At 47.4% G+C, this 16,961-nt stretch overlaps 1 protein-coding gene across 1 annotated transcript in view; it reads right to left on the bottom strand.

Annotated features, from left to right (window-relative positions):
• Abtb2 (ankyrin repeat and BTB domain containing 2) overlaps nt 1-14,174 on the bottom strand; it is a 162,554-nt gene extending 148,380 nt beyond the window's left edge. The window contains exon 1 of the mRNA XM_026405110.2: nt 12,619-14,174. Within this exon, the coding sequence (XP_026260895.1) occupies nt 12,619-13,501 (883 nt within the window). The 5' untranslated portion in view covers nt 13,502-14,174. The remainder of the gene's footprint in view (nt 1-12,618) is intronic.
• Nucleotides 14,175-16,961: the final 2,787 nt, after the last annotated feature.

The raw sequence follows: 16,961 nt of genomic DNA, 5'->3' as shown, positions 1-16,961 counted from the left end.
CAACTGGACCTAATTAAGCAGACCCCATGCTAATGACAGGAAACGACAGAGCTGATGATCGTCACTGAAGGCTGCTGGCTGCCTGCACGGACGCCAGCAAGCAGAGCTCAGGGGCTCTTCAGGCCATCAGCTGAAGGGATGGTAACACCGACAATGGAATCTCGCTGCCTGAGTCTCAGCCCAGCCCTGATGGACTGTGCCCACCCACTGGAAGGGTACAGGAGGCAAAGTTTCAACCCACCATATGCTTAACGAAGCCCAAGGTGGCCTTGCCTCCCAGCCAACCTCCTATCCCATATTGGTGCACCGAGTTTGAAACAAGCAACCCAAATGGCATGGGGACTCTGGCTCAGTCCCGCTTCAACCGACAGCCACTCTCTCTATTTCGGTCAACAGCTCTCCCCTTCTTTCAGTTACCCAGATGGGAAACTTGTCACGCTGATTCTCCTCTCATTCCTCACACCTCCGAGCTGCTGGCAAATGCCACTAGTGCCAACCTCAGAACACACCCCTGATCCTCCACTGCCACCCTGGTCCCAGCCCCCCATCTTCTCTCACCTGGGTTATTTCAAAAAACCTCCTAACTGGTCACCTTGATTCCAAGCTTGATGCTACAGTCCCTTTCCACAGAGTGGAGAGAATGGCCTGGTTAAAGTGCAAACCAAATCGTGTCACTCTGCTGAAGTCCCTCAATGGTTCCCAGCTTAGATTTACACCACGACCTACGAGGCCCTAACCACCCTAACCACCCTAACCACCCCACCATTTTCCCTCTGCGTGCTGCCCCCCCCCCCCCGCCCAGCCACACCTGCTATTCCCTCCACCTGGAGTCATCTTCTCCAGCCACGCTGGCCTCCATGTGGCCTGCTCTCTCTCATTATCCACAGGGCCAGCACTCTCTATTCTTCTGATCTTTTATTTATTTGTTTTATTGCCAATATTTGGAACAGTCCCGGTACACAGTAAATCCTCAGTTGATATTTGTTAATGAACAAACCACACTCTTGAGTCTCTCCCCTGCTCCTAATCCAGAGGCCCACCATCCTAAACACTGTCTTCCCCTTAAAGAACAAAGTGAACTGGGCACAGTGGTGCATGCCTGTAATCCCAGCAACCCAGGAAGCTGAGGCAGGAGGATCACAAGTTGGAGGCCAGCTTGGGCAACTTAGTGAGATCCTGTCTCAAAACAAAAATAAATAAGTAAATAAATAAAAAGGGCTCCAGTGGTAGAGCACCCCATGCATTCAGACCCCAGTGTGTGTGAGTGGGGAACCAAGAGGGTAGAAAACACTGCCTAGGACACTTTCTGAGCATCCACTGGACGGGCGAGGGGTCATCCTGATGTCTTTTCACGCAGCTCTACCCCAGGGGCCCTGTCACCTGCTATTCAGCTAGGTCCCAGCACAGTTCTGGCCTGTGTGATGTGCCCTGGGAGGATTAAGGCCAGAAGAACAGCTGCAAGCAACTTGCTTCCAAGTTGAGTCTCCAAGTACAAGTTGATTTACCCAGCTACCGAAATGAGTTGAAGAAGAAACCACCGGGTCCCCAGTTTTCATGAAGCAACTCGTTCCTGGACACCAGACACTAGCCCTCAGATGACTTTCAGCTTAGGATCTGGAAGATGGTTGGGCTGGTGGGGAAGGGGGCCATGCAATCCACCCCGTTTACCTTGCTTCCATCCCACCTTCCCGAGTCCTGCTCAAGCCTGGGGACTAGGAAGAAAGTTAGAGTCCCGTACACCTCAGAGCACCAAGCACCACGTCTCGGCCTTCAGAATTCCTGGCAGCCTGTCATCCTCAGTTACTCTCATTTTCCCTCCTCTTTGAAAAACCGGCCCTGCCAACTGCAACAAACAGCATTTAAAAATATCTTGCTGGATTATACAGGACCGCCTTCTAAATTCCTTACAATGCCTGTCTCTGTCCCACATAGGATAAAGAAGGGTGTAGCATATTTAATTTTTTTTTTTTTTTTTTTTTTTGCTCTCTCTCTAGCTGCTCCCCAGCTATAAATACCCAAGTCTGGGTAGACAGGCTTCAAACACTGGCTGTATGAAGTCACCTCGGAGCTGGATCTCACCACAGTGCTGGCCTGCCAGGGCCTGGACACAGCTGTCAAGTGCTTTAGGTCAGCCAAAAGCACACAGAACTCATCTTCAGGGCAGAAGAAAGCAAAACTCTAAGTACAGTAATCACAGCTCATGCTAATAGAAAAACTATGGCCCTCAGTCCTGCGACTCAGCTGGGCCTTCAGAGAGCACATCCAGTTCCATCCTGGGCTGTTTCTTTCCTGAGGATACTAATTACAGGGCTTGACCTTAGAGAAATGATTTCACAGTGTCCTTGTGGGGTCCAGAAACATTATCAGAGACGCAAAGGCCCCTGGAGAATCTAGGCCAACCTCTTCACACCACAGACTGAGAGCTCCAAGAAAATACAATGATTCACTCTGGTCACAGAGGGGGCAAACTTTAGTCCAGAATTTTCTGGATCCAAATCCACAGTTGTCTGCACTGAACTGTCCTAGACACTTCTGCACACATACTTGCCTGGAATGTGAGCCTTTGCCTGGGTTTACTAATAGCTCTCCTCACTGCAAGTACTCATTTTCCTACTCTAAAGAAGAAGGGGAAAAAAGTTTTAAAGTTTTCAATCAAAGGGGTTGCAAGCATAGCTCAGTGGTAGAGCACTCGCCTAGCATGTGAGAGGCCCTGGGTGGATCCCCAGCACCATGAGAAAAACAAAACAAAAAAAATTTTCAGTGAGAGCGTGTCCTCAATTGTAGGGCTGGTTTTTCTGACTAGAAGGCCCGTTTTACACTTTGAGGGCCAAATTCAATCTCTCCCCAAACCTAACCTTATAGCTTCAGTATTTCCAAGCTCTTTTCCTACTTAATTTTCTCTCCTCATGGGACACTTCCTAGCTCACTTTCAAAACAGTGGACCTCAAACCACTAACTATAAATGACCCTGTACGTACTTTTGCAATAATGTTCGTGGAGTTTATCTTCTGAAGTGACAAGAAAATGCCTTCATAACATTGGGGTCAGGAAAAGGACAAACACCCAAGTTATTAGCTAAGCCCCTGATGATCTTTCACATTTTGCTGTCAGCAGAATTTGGCTGGACCCTAGGGTGTTCAATCCAGATGAAAATGAGCTGTAGGGTGGTCTGCAATATCAAGCATGTCACATGATTGAAATCTTTCTCCATGCTCTAGAAGCACCTGAAGCAAGAATCAGAAAAGCACTAGACATCTGAGAATTGAGCTGTCATTGGATAAGCCCCAAACTGGAAATTAAACATATCAAGTTAGACTTAAAACCAAAAAAAAAAAAAAAAAATGTTCTGGGATGCTTTTATCTGATCTTGTTTTATGCTGCTCCCTACTTCCACAGTGGAGAAGCCTGCTTTGGCAAGATCAAATTCAATGGTCTCATTTAATGAGTTTGCCAGTCCCAACTTTGATTCTGTACTGGGATTGCTCTGGCCTGAAATGCTCTGCTCAGGGCCATGGAAGAAACAACCAACTCAGAAGCCAAATTCAACAGGATAATTAAGGCCGACTGAAGGTTCCTCATGCCCTTTGACCTACATTGGCTTGGGTCAGGTCCTCTTCTGTTACTCTTATTGCTGGGACAGCAAATGGGCTCATCTTTGAGGTCCAGCTTTCAATCAGCAAGAGGGGTAATGGGACTCAGGGGCTGTGGTCAAGATGAGCTGGGAAACAGACACACTCGATTTCTGATTTATAAAATAAGTTTTGGAAAACTCTTGTCCTGCACTCTGGCAGGCTTCTTAACATCTGGATAAAAGATGTGGGAAAGTTTTCCCTTTTCCTGTGTTATCTCCCCTGCTCCTCCTCCTTGTTATATATCTGAAGCTCCCAGCCAAACAGGGTTACTTGCTATTCTCCAACACACACACATGTTGGCTTCCAGGTCTTTGCTCACACTGTTCCCTCCGTCTAGGGACCTCTGTGCTCTGCACAACCTCCCCAGTTCTCAGTCACAGCTCTGCCTGACATCCAGTCTCATACACTGCACCCTCCACTAGATGCCCTGAATCCCTTCCACCCACTTGGGTGACTGGGATTGGGATCACTCTCCAATCATCAAAAGCTTCAAGGTCCCCATTTATGTGCTGGACAACGAATCTACCTTTCAGAGAGGATGAGGGACTGAATGAATTGGCTCAAGTAACACACCCATAATGGGTACCAGATGCAGTAAATGAAGGCTATCAGCATTGCCCCATCATCATTTGAAGCACTGATTACAAATTTCTTCACAACTATCCATGACGTGCTCGCATCCCCTACTAAACTCCTCCCCCGGTGAGGACTCTTGTCCTCCAATCTCCTCTCTGCCTTGTACAGAGCTGGTGTTTGGTGAGTGGTAGGTTAATGAGGCTGATGTGGCACTTCTCAGGTTTACTTGGGTTGTGTTTCTTAATCATTTTCTCCCAGTCCAACATGCAGATCCAAACAACCAAAGCTGCAAAACCATTTAGGTCTTTTTAAAAACAAGCAAGTTGACCACAAAGTATGTTTACATGACACACCAGCAAAACACAAAACACCTGCCATCCCTGTGGCTCTTGACTTGGCGGCTGTAACAAGCCCGGTCCAATATCCACAGAACTGCTCCCTGGGGGCCTGGAGCTTTGAATCCACACTGCTGCTGTCGCTCTGGCAGGGGTGGGTCTGAGTTCAGGGGTAACAGTCTGATCTCAATCCGCGCCACCCTCGCACCCAGACAGCTTTGCCCTGGGGACAATCAAGCCATAACTGAGCAAAGTGTCAGGGTGTCTTTTCCAGATTCCACCACATGTTCCTGCCTCCACACACAAACTCTTAGTCACCAAGAAGAGCCTTGTGACAAGTATTTGTCACTCTTGAGATTTGGGCCATGGTTTTCCCCTGTATAAGAGGCTCCCACTTTAGCAAAAGCAAACAAAATTAGTGCATTCAACATGCTTGGAAAGAAAACTGAGAACTAAAAATTGTGCCAGGAGCAATGCAAGGTTCCTCACAGAGAGAGGCTTATTCCATCCTCACAACCATCCTATGAGTTGGGTACTATATTCAGTCTTAGCAGTATCTCTCTGTTGAGGTGACACCTGATCCCCAAGGGATATCTAGAAATTTCTGGAGACATTTTGGTTGTCACAACTGGTGGTGAGAAGAGGGTGTTATGAGGCATCCTACAGTGCACAGAACAGCTCCAGGCCAAACACAGAAAAAAAGATTCAGAATGTCAGCAGTGCTGAGGCTGAGAACATGGCTTTAGAGAAAGAAGGTAAGGCACCCAAGTTAAACAACCTGCCCAGCATCACACAGGTCCCAAGTGGAGTTTGGAGGCATCACACTCAGGCAGTCCCACCCGTGCCGCACTCTTCTCACCAACTCCGAAGCTTCTCTAATATCCCCAGGGCACTGAGTGCATCAGGGGCAACCGTACTGGGCAGCCAGAACCAGCCCCTCATTTCTCGGCAAAGGAAAGAGACTTGGAGTGAGGGCATAGGTCAGTAATGGGCAAAGCAATTTGGGACCCAACTTGGTCTCCAAAGCCAGGGCACCACTGTTACGCAGGCTCCTTCTGTCCCTGTGCAACTAACACCAAGACTTAGCAGCCGGACACCATGGCGGAGTCTAAGGAAATCAATTCCACCTTCAAAAAGGCTCTTCTCCCAACTCCTAGGGAAGATTGCTAAGCTCTCAAGATCAGTGGCCTAAATGCAAGGTCACTTGAGCTCTCCCTCCTTGGCCTGTCCACCTTCCTTGAGCCAGCTCCCCTCGCCAACAGAGGAGTGTCATGTAGCAACTCTGCAGCTTTTCCATCCAGCTGAGCTTATTGATCACCTAGAAGCTGCCCCTCATACAGCCCTCCCTGGGTAGCAGAGCTCCCGGCCCCATTAGGAGCCATAATAACGGCTCCTTCAAATCAATGGCACCTCTAGGGCACACTCCCTGGGCCAGGAGAGTCTCTGCTGGTCTAACAAATTGAAAGTGCCTGGACGTGGTAGGCCATTAACAGACAGGATCTATAAGAAGTCATGCTGCTGCTATGAGTCTTACCCTAACTGCCATCTGAAGAGGGTCAATGCTAACCTGTTTCCTGCTACCTTTATTCTGTGATTCTCTACAGGAAAAGCCCAGGCTTGGAGACTGAACAAATGAGGGCTTAATCCTTGCTCTGTCATTACGGAGCTGTGAATTCTAGGCCCCTGGAGACCCCTCTGTGAAAGCACATCCCACTCACAGGATTTTTATGGGGAATCCAGCAAGATCACAGATGAGAAAAAGTGCACAGTATGGCAGAAAAGTCAGGCCTATCACAGCAGCTGAAGAATCACGGAAACAGGCCAAAGCATCTACCCACCACCCTATCGGCAAAGTCTATATCCTGATGTGGAGGTGAAAGGAGGACAAAACTGAGGACCAGTGGCAAAGTGTCTCTGCTTCTTTCTGAACCTCAGGTGTTGTTTATGCAAAGCAGGAATTGATTATCTTGGGTCACTCCTTGGACAGAAGGCAGATGGGTGGGCCACAGGTGCGACCTCTTTGGACCAAGTCATCAACCGACATTGTCCTCTCAGGCCACTGTGCTGGCAAGGGGAAGATTAGCATAGTTTTTTTTTTTTTTTTTTTTTGTACCAGGGATTAAACCTAGGGGCACTTTACCACTGAGCCATATCCTCAGCCTTTTTAAATTTTGAGACAGGGTCTTACTAAGTTGCTGAGGCTGGCTTTGAACTTGCAATTCTCCTGGCTCAGTCGGCCGAGCTCAGTATAGTTTTTCTTAATGAAACTTTCCCTTCAGTCCTCCTGTTAACTTATCTAAGCAGCCTGTTGGATCTTTGCTATGAAACCCTTCCACATTGGGTTGAACACACGAAAGGCAACCTCTTAACTAAAATCCCCCAAGCTGACATTTTACTCATCATAGACGGCCTTGGGACACCTGCTAGCAATGAGGGGATCAACTGGCTGAATGAAGTCCCTAAGATGTGGTGACCCCGCAAATTGCCGCCTCGACTCACCGAGAACCAATTGAGATTCTCTGCTTTGTTAAAGGGGGAAGGTTCTTCCAAGGTGTCAAAGGAATTCAAATACAAATCCTGGAATTAAAAATTAAAACTGTCCTCTGCCAGACAAACATTTATAGAGCATCTATTATGGGTTAGCCACTGTGGGTGACCTAGGGGAGATGACAAAGCCTGTGAGGTCACAGTTTGATGAGAGACAGACAGACAGAAACAGGAAATGATTCAAGAAGATTCCCCGGGTGCTGTGGGAATTTCGAGGAGGAGGGGCTCCTCCAGCTGTGGGTGGGAAGTCAGGTGAAGTCTTCTGGAGGAAGCCCACTGACTCCAGCTTGTTCCTCTGCCTACTTAAGCCTGGGGTTGCATTTCTCAAGCAAGGAGAAAAAAAAAAGTTCTCATGTCCAAAGCTTGCCTTGATTCAGTTTTACCGACTCCCTTGTCTTCAATAAAATGGTCAAAAGGAAGGGGAGCTGCCCTCCTCTCACACACTATCCAGGATGGAAACTGATTAAACAGCAGCTCACAGTTCAATTAACCCCTGCTCCTTCCGTTGATTATCTCAGTGGAAATCCATCCTGCAATCTCCTTGATAAATGAATCCTACAACCAGAAGAGTTTTCATCCCCGCTTTAGAGGCATCCCCTTTATTTCTTGGCTGAAAAGGAGACGTTGAGGCTTGCCTCACTGATAAGTGAATAATTCAGAGAAGTCCTGGTCAGTATTTGTGGCCAGAAGGTCCTTAGATAGTTGTATTGATATTATTGGCTATTGCTAATGAAACTTCAGAGAGGTTTTCCTTGTCCGTCTTAAATTAGCCCCAGTCTTAAATTATCCTATTACTCTGTCCTTTAAAAACAAACAAACAAACAAACAAACAAAAACCCAACCACAACCAAGAGTAAATTCTTATTTGCTTTTTCTTATTTTCTCTACTGAATTATAAACTTTATGAAATGAAGACTCCCCCTTGCCCACTACGTAATTCACAGCACATTTTCTTCTTTCTTTCTTTCTTTCTTTCTTTCTTTCTTTCTTTCTTTCTTTCTTTCTTTCTTTCTTTTCTTTTCTTTTCTTTTCTTTTCTTTTCTTTCTTTCAATAGTGCTGGGGATTGAACCCAGGGCCTTGTACATCTGTGCAAGTGCTTCACCACTGAGCCACATGCCCAGCCCTCCACAGCACCTTTAACACTGGTGTTAAAAGGTTCTTCCAAGGTGTCAAAGGAATTCAAATACAAAATACAGGGTCAGTGCTGAGGAAATACTTGTTGAATGAATTGTTACTATTTATTGAGCATTTACTATGTGCTAAAGTCTTAAAAATGTATGATCTCAATCTTCGTATCAATCTTATGAGCTAGATGCTATTATCACCCATTTTACAGATGACACCACAGAGGCTTGGATGGTCAACAAGTTTCCCCCAGGTCACTCATATAAATGGCAGAGTTAACTTCAAACCTCATGGTGATTTCAAAATCAGTGCTCTTTACCACTAGGATAGAGCAACCCTTATGTGCACCCTGGGGTACTGACTGATCTGGAGAAAGATCATTCTTATCAATATCCCTTCATTTAGTTGAAACTCTTGAAACTGAAGAGGATTTTCTCAAAGATCAGACAATCATGTAAATTTATTAAGAAAAAATGGCCAGGAAGAAACCCAGAGCTAATGCTCTGTACCAAACTCACATACAGGGACTTTCTTGAGAAATAGAAGAACGCAGAGAGGGAGTGTAAGGAGAAGTTTCTACTTTCTTCCAGCCCTCTGTTTATAAATACTACTCTATTAAAGTGGTTTCTCTGCTTCCCATAAGGAAGTCATGAAGATATCATCGTTTAATGACATTGCCCTGGGATCGGAGACATCAAAAACAAATGAGCAACAATATATAACTTCTGCAGCTCTATGAAGCTGGGATCATGTTTTATAAACAACACAGTACTTTTATCATCCATCTTGGGCTGAGCAAAACCATATTTGTCCAGCATTCTGAGTAATGGACAAGAATAGATGGATTAGGGCTCTTAAAATTCCTAGTTGGAAGACATTAAAAGTTTAAGAGCTCTATATAGCTGAGTCAAATGCATGTGCCCATGCTATATAATTAGGAGGCACAACAACAATAAATATATAATTTAAAAGAGGAGACCAGCAGGACAAGAATACTAACCAGCACTCTCCCTCCCATATGTAGCCGATCCCCAGTTGGTCTTCAGCTGTGCAGACTGTAACCTTGCTGGTCTTGGAGTCATTTTAATATAACAAAGGTTCGGATCTTTCCATTTCTTTCTTAAGCAGTTTATGCTTCTCTCTGAAGTTGGCTTTCAGGCATAAGCAATTCATTGCTCTTCAACTAAATATTCATTTTATTTTTCCTAAAGGGACTTAATCAACAGCCTAGTTATGGTTTTGAGAGGCCACCCCCTGATTTTCATGTATAAGAAATGAGTATTCATGTCACTAAATGGAAGCAAAAGCTCACCTTGCCTGTAAGGGAGTTCCCTGGAGACTAGCAGGTGGAACAGACGGAGCTATTCTGGTTCTCAACATCTGAGGAGCTTTGCTGTCTGTCACACAGGGAGTCCTGCTAACTACCAGGGCTTAAGGGCTGTTTGGGAGTGGAGGTAGGGATGAGTTAAAAACCAAAAACCCATCCTGTAGAGAAAAATCCCAAGGAGGACTGATTCTTGATAAGCTATGGCTCCTCGGTTGCAAGCATTTTAGATTATGACACTGTTTGCTAGCCATTCCTGACCACTTTGCATTTTTAGGTTACCCTGGAGAGGCAGCCGCTCTTTTTAGCTTCAACTCTGCATTTGGAAAAAGTTTTCCAACGTGCTCAGCACAAGCTAGGAATGGAAGTCTTGTTTTGCACCCATTGTTCCACATTTATTCTAATAGTTTATGGGGTTAGGGCTCTGGTCTTTTCGCCTAGGAGCCTTTGAGTTCAGTCTGGGCCCCCCTTCAGCCAAAAGTACAAAACTCTTCCCCTGGACTGTGACAGCTTGATGGAAATCCCCCTGCCCTCCACTTCCTCTCCAGGAGCTGGTGTTGCTGGTGGTAAAGGCATGAACTTGGAGGGAGAAGCACAATTACCAGCTGTGACATCACCAACTGAGTTTCTGGATTGACCTCAACTCTGACCTAAGAGGAGGAAACTGAAGGTCAAAGTCTCTTCCGTTGCAGGCATCTCCTTTGGCAGTGCCAGCACTGAAAACCAAAGCGAGGAATGTCAAGGTGAGCTGCACTGGGTAAGCAAGTGTCTTCAAAATGGCCTATTATGTTGATTTCTCTCCTTAGAAGCTGGACTAATGAAAACCAAGCTGTTTCTTCTCCCCCAGGGGTTAGCAGCTTGAACTCTCTGGAGCATGCCAGGGTTCAAATTCCAGTTTTGTCAATATCTGTGATCTTGGGCAGATTACTCAACTGCTGAGTATCCTGGTTTCCCTATCTGTGAAATACCTACTTACTGGAAAGTCGAACCATGTTTGTTCCTTTTTTGTTGTTGTTGTTGTTTTTTGGTACCTCGGATTGAACTCAGGGGCACTCCACCACTGAGCCCTTTTCTGTATTTTTATTTAGAGACAGAGTCTCACTGAGTTGCTTAGGGCCTTGCTAAATTGCTGAGGCTGGCTTTGAACTTGCAATCCTCCTGCCTCAGTCGTCCAAGCTGCTGGGATTACAGCCACTGTGCCCACCTTGCTCCATTCTTACACCACAATCAACACAGAAGACTTCTCTCAAAAGGTGTGGGAATTCCTCCTCACCAGCAAGCAATTCTGCAATAACAGATACCAGCTGGGTATCCTCTAAGTTAACTCAATTCTGACACTATATGAGAGTGTCAAATCTCATGGGTTGAGGGTGCAGTACCCCCTGCATTGTTTCACTGTGCTTCTGATCATCTGGCTATAAATTGGGTTCATAAAACCCCTTCCTCAGGTTTGACTAATTTGCTTGAGTGGCTCACAAAAACTCAGGGAAACACATTTCCAAGTATATTATAAAGTTATTACAAAGGATACAGATGAAGACATGCATAAGGCCAAGTATGGGAGAAGGAGTCCCACCCTCTGGCAACCTCCACTTGTTCAACTACCCAAAACTCTCTAACTATGTCCTTTCGAGTTTTTATTTAGACTTCATTACACAGGCATATTCATTAAATCCTGGGCCATTGGTGATCAACTTAACCTTCAGCCTCTCTCCCTTTCCCACCAGTTTAGGAGATGAGGCTGAAAGTTCCAATATTCTAAAGTCCTACTTTGGTCTTTTTGGTGACCAGTCCCCACCCTAAAGCTACTGGGTCAACTCAACTCATTAGCATACAAAAAGGCACTACTGCTTTGGGATCTAAGAATTTTAGGAGTTGTATACCAGGAAATGGGGATGAAGATTAAATATATATTTCACAAGCTCACACTAGCATATAAAAGGAGTTAATATATAAAGTGCTATGGACAGTGACAGACACGTTAAGTGTTATTTTAAATTTCAGCTATTATGAGTACGTTAAATTAAATTTGATTTTGGCTCCCTTTATCCCCTTCCAATAAGAGCGCAAGGATGTCTAACCAGAGCACCATTCTAAATAATTCATGGTGTCAACTCCTGAAATTGGAGTCTGAGAGGCATTTGCTGTTGAATGCCTGTCACACCCTAACCTTACCAGGAAGAAGCTCAAGTACTTTGCTTCTATCCTTTGTACTGAAGCCATGTCATCCTTCAGAGAAATGCAACTACCCAGTGGTTCCTTTTCTGGATCTGACACCATGCATTTGCCCATGCCCCCACCCCTTCATCATAATGTGGTTTATTGAGTGGGTCATTGTTCTTTGGGGGAAAGCCCAGAAAGTTGTGCTTTTGATTCAGCATGGGGTTTCAATCACCCACTCACCTGGTTAATGACAGCTTGGGTAAAGCCCTGGGAGCCAGCTTGTGCTTCCCTTTCTGGTAAGGGGTTTCAGGAATCACCAGATTCCATAACCCTGTGGTGCAGAGTGTTAAGAACCAGCCACTCCCCCTCCATCTCCCATGAGAGGTCCTGACTCTGGGTATCCTTTAACCCAGACAAGACTAAGGTTCAGTAGGAGCTCCTGGCTACCCACTTGCTCTACCCGTTCCACTAGGCAAGACTTGGGTCTTGGAGTTTGGACCTTTTGGCAGCTGCTATTGGCCTGAAGAAAACCAGAGATTGAAAACAGTCTGTCTGTCCAGTTGTTCAGGAAAAGCAACAACTAGAAAATCGGCCACAAAGGGCAAACAGCGGCAGGCCAGCAAGCTTAACTTCAAGAAAGGTTCAGGAATGGCTTGGTCCAGAGACTCAATCTCACCTAAGCAGCGAATAACATACTCTAGAAAGTCACAATGCCACACAGAACATGACGGAGCCGATTGACCATGATTTTAACCTCCAAAAGTCAGACACCTATGACAATCTCTGACAAGAGATTTTTAATGAACTCCTCCACCCTCAGACCAAACGCTTTTCCCAAGAGTCCTGGCACACGTCTTAAGAAATTCAGTCCTTGAGTAGCCCACCCCATATGTGGGTCCAGGCTGGCACACTTACCATTGGCGTTCTTGCCGCAGATGAGATGCTCATAGGGCTGCAAGACACCCCAGAGCTCGGCGTCGTTGTTGATGACCATTTCCAAGGCTTCAGCGGACACCTCCCCGCCACCTGCCCCACCGCCTTCGGGGCTCTGGCTGGCCAGCACCCTAGCCCGAATCTCCTCCACCAGATTCTCCATGCACGCGGTAAGCGAGATGGCCGCGTACTCGTGAATGCGCACAGAGATGCGAGTATCCACCATCCAGCGGAAGAAGCGGCCCACGGAGAAGGTGAGGCCGCAGCGCGCCGACTTGCCCCGGCGCAGCCCGTCGCCGGCGCTCATGCTGTATAGGGACAGTGCCTTGACCGCAGCCAGCGCACAGCTTTCGGCCAGCGCCCAGCTGTGCACCAGGCGCACAGCGCTCTGCACCTCGAAGCGGGTGCACTTGGCGTGCAGCACGCTCAGGCGTTGTGCCTCCCGGGCCACGCGGATGAGAGCCCGGCGGAGCAGCCCGGCCAGGCGCCTCACCGCCTCGGCGGAAAACGCCGGCAGCCGCCGGCCTCCGGCGCCTTTGCGAAGCACCCGGGCCACGTCTCCTTCGGTCCAGGGGAACTCCTCCAGTTCTGGGAGCCGCGGGCACCGCGAGAAAAGGTCGGCCACTTCTGGATCCTCGGGCAGCACCGTGTTCACTGTGTCCCAGCTGTTGTGGCGGCTGTTCATAGAGCCGGAGTAGCACCACCAGGCCGCCCCGCGGTGCTGCTGCGCGGAAGAGTTGAGCGCCTGAGAGTTGGACTTGGAGGACGAAAGGCTGAGTGAGCGGCACGAGTCCCCGGCCCCATACCCGGAGTCCAAGGTCAAGTCCTCCAGCGTCTTCAGAGTGGAGCTATACGTCCCGGCCATGGGGGAGCCTGCCGCGGGCGGCCTCGCCAAGCGAGGGGCTCTCACAACTCCATGCCCCCTTCCCCAAGTGGGCAGAAATAGGCTCTAGGCTCTCCGAGGCGCCCTCCTTCCTCTCTGCGCCGCGGGGCTCGGTAGCCGCATCGCCCGCCCGGCCGCAGCGGGAAGGTGGGAGAGATTCGCGGAGAGCTGGAGCCCCAAGCGCCCGGCGTCCGGACCTGAAGCTGTCACTTGGAATGGCTCCTCCTCGGCACTCTCCCTTGCCCACTTGCACTCTCAGCAAGCCGACCGTCTGTCTTCCACAGAGACGAAATCCCTAAAGAAGCGGGCGGCGACAGCGTCGGCAAAAGGAGGAGGTGGCTCAGGGCGCAGCGCTAGCCCGGGACCAGCCGGCCAGAAAGCGCTCGGCAAACTTCTGCGGGGCGCCGGACGCCAGCACAGCTGGGTACCCGGCTGCGGCCCGCATGCAAATAAGCCCAGGGCGTTCACCAATCAGGAACCGCAACGAGCGGGAGCTACGAATGACATCGGAGGGGGGCGGACACTATGCAGATTTCACTCCACCTCGGGTGAAACCCCGCGGCGGCGGAGGCGGAGCTGAAGGCCGAGGGTCGCCAGAAGCCTCTAGGATGGCGGTGGAGGAGGGGAAAGAAGCGAGCTGGCTGCGAGGTGGGGAGCAGAGACCCGGAAAGGAAGAGTCGAAACGTTAGACTCCAGAGCTGACTATTTAAAGAAAAACGTAAAGGAAAAGCCCCTGTGCTCGATCCCTTTCCCGCCATTTAGGCTTTGAGAGTTAGCAGCTCCTTTTCATTCCCTCTGCAGCGAGCGAAGGGGGGATGGGGAGTGGGGGGGGGGGTAGGAAAATGGGGAAGGGGATCCAAGCCAGGCGCTCCGCCTCTCCCCTAGATTTTTCCGCCCAGCCCCTCCAGGTTTCTGAGATGAAACACTAGTTGAGTTTGGAGCGGGAAGGGACGCCCCTGCTTCACCTAAATCCGTCTGGTTTTCGTTACGTTGCCTTTAGGCTCCAACTGGAGCAGAATTTTTTTTTTTTTTTTAATCCTGGGATCTGAGGGATCTGATAAATGGACGAGCTCCAATCGCCTCCACTAATACTTTTCCCCACGCCCTTTTTAGTTTCACACCTAATTTTTCTGAGTATAACTTTGGAGGGACAGTCCTAACATGAGATTCTCAAAAGGATCCACGACTTCCCTGTTAACTCTGTGTAATACCACTTGCTCTCAGGTGGATCCGTTTGGTCCAAGGAGGGAAAATATGTGTATAGGGTTATTAAGGGTGCCAAGGTGAGAGCGGTCCCTGCACTGGCTTGCGCTCCAGCAAGATGCAGGTGTTCAGCTCTTAATGGTGAACCAGTGAGATGCGGAGGTGGTCCAGGCTCGTGCCTCCTTGGGACTCAGTTGACTTGGGGTGAAGCGAGAGGTTGACCTCTAGGAAGCGCCCAGGTAACCCTGGTGTTGGGGCGGCGGTCCAGAAGCGGCTAGAGAGAGCTGTTGGTTCCAGCAGAACCACCCGGCCCACGCACGTCCCGCTGCCGTCTCCAAAACTATTCACACATAACTATTCACACACACGTGCACAAACGTAAATTTGCCCCCTCCAGCGGAACCGCAAAATCAAGGAGGGGATTGTGCTCACGTTTCCTGCAAGTTGCACTCCCCCACTCCTGAATGGCTCCTTTGTGTTGTATTTTACACAGTTTTGACCTTGGGCCGTGAGTTGGATACGAACTAGAAATGTCTGGTTTGTCTCTTTCCTTCTTAAATTAATGGTCCTTTCCTCTGTGAAACTGCTTTTTATTTGGCAGTTTCATTTAATTTTGCCTTTACGCGGGTCTTTATTTATATTTATGCAAGGTCGCCGCCTGATGGTTACATTTGGGAACCGAGTCAAAGTTGGAAGTCATAGGAAAGACACAAGTTGGCATCAAATTAACAAAGGAGATTACGGTCACGTCTTATGGAAATGAGAGTAGAAATCAAAGTTGGTGATGAGGTTCAACTTGTCAAAGACTCTAAAACAAAATTGATGCAGTTAAAAATGAGTCAAGATAAATATAATAAAGGAAATGGCGCCCTCTAATGGGCATCTAGAGGAAATGAGCTTCAAAAAGGGGTTTTCTTTTTTCTTTGTCTATTCTGCAAAAGTAAAGAAAATTGCTTTACTGTAAATGTACAAGGGGAAATTATCTGGAGTATTTCTCAGGGAAAAAAAGAGCATTGGAGTTTATATTAATATATTTAAATTACTTGATGGCTTAAAATGTAAAGAGAAGTATGCCTTCAGCAGAACCTCAGGATCCCTTGAATGTTAAACCACACCCCAACAGGATATATATGCAGCAAGTTCAATATGGGCAATAATACCAAATAACTGAGTTTCTTTAATAAATAAATTCAAATAAGTGAAGAGCTGGAGATTAACCCAAACCATAAAGGGGACTTAAATACAAATTACAAATCTGTGGGATCTATTTGGAATTTGGGATTTTCTCTAAAGTCAATAAACATTTCACATTATAAAACCAATGGAGCTTTTGTTTATTTGAGGTGGTTGGGATTGAACCCAGAGCCTCCAGCATGCTAGGCGAGCACCCTACCACTGAGTGGCATCCTCAGTCCTTTGAAACCAATATTTGTTTATGAAATCATTGGTACCTTTTTATTTTGGTCATGGTAGTGTGATTACACTTAGTAAATATTCTTGTCTTTTAGAGAAACATACTGATATTAATGTTTTGTAATTTTCTCCATTAAAAGGGGAAGGAAATCCCTATGGAAAAAATCAAGTCATGAAAGACTATAAATCTCTTAACTTCCAATTCCCCCCCCCCCCAAGTCTTCTGGTTAACTTGAGTACTGGAGGTGCCAAGTAAACCCAAACTGCATCTGTGTTTGTATTTTGTGTGATGTGAGAGAAAGAAAAGGAAAAGAAAGGCAGAGATAGGAAAAGATATATCCAACCATCTGAGAAGTGAACCAACTGATTGATTTCATGAATCTTTTGTGAGGTTGGCAAGCACTGTAAAATAAAAACCTTGGATCAAAAAAGGAAAGGAAGTGTGTGTGTGTGTGTGTGTTTAATTAAGGCAACTTGGTGGTGATGTGCTGAGAGCCATAGCCAAGTAGGAATGGCAATTTCCTTGTCAGCCTACCCCATGTTGCTTAGAGGGAGGACTCTCCATTGTGGAAATGGGCTTGCCTTGGACCCAGGTCATTTGCAGTGACATTGCATGAATGTTTGAGAGTTTTGGTTTGAAAGGTGACCTTGCTCAGGGATTAGGGCGGCTCTGGGTTTAGGGTCGATCCTGCTGGATTAGGGTGGCTCCAGGTTTAGGGTGGATCCTGCTGGGAATAGGGCGTATCCTGCTGCCTCAGGTGCCCGCTCCTTGAGTTCCCGTGGAGTTCTCCGGGTTCTGAGAGTATTTGGTATGCAGAGCCCGGTG

The sequence above is a fragment of the Urocitellus parryii genome, chromosome 4 (assembly GCF_045843805.1).
Source record: "Urocitellus parryii isolate mUroPar1 chromosome 4, mUroPar1.hap1, whole genome shotgun sequence".
Classification (NCBI taxonomy): Eukaryota; Metazoa; Chordata; class Mammalia; order Rodentia; family Sciuridae; genus Urocitellus; species Urocitellus parryii.
This window is presented reverse-complemented; position numbering and strand designations above follow the sequence as displayed.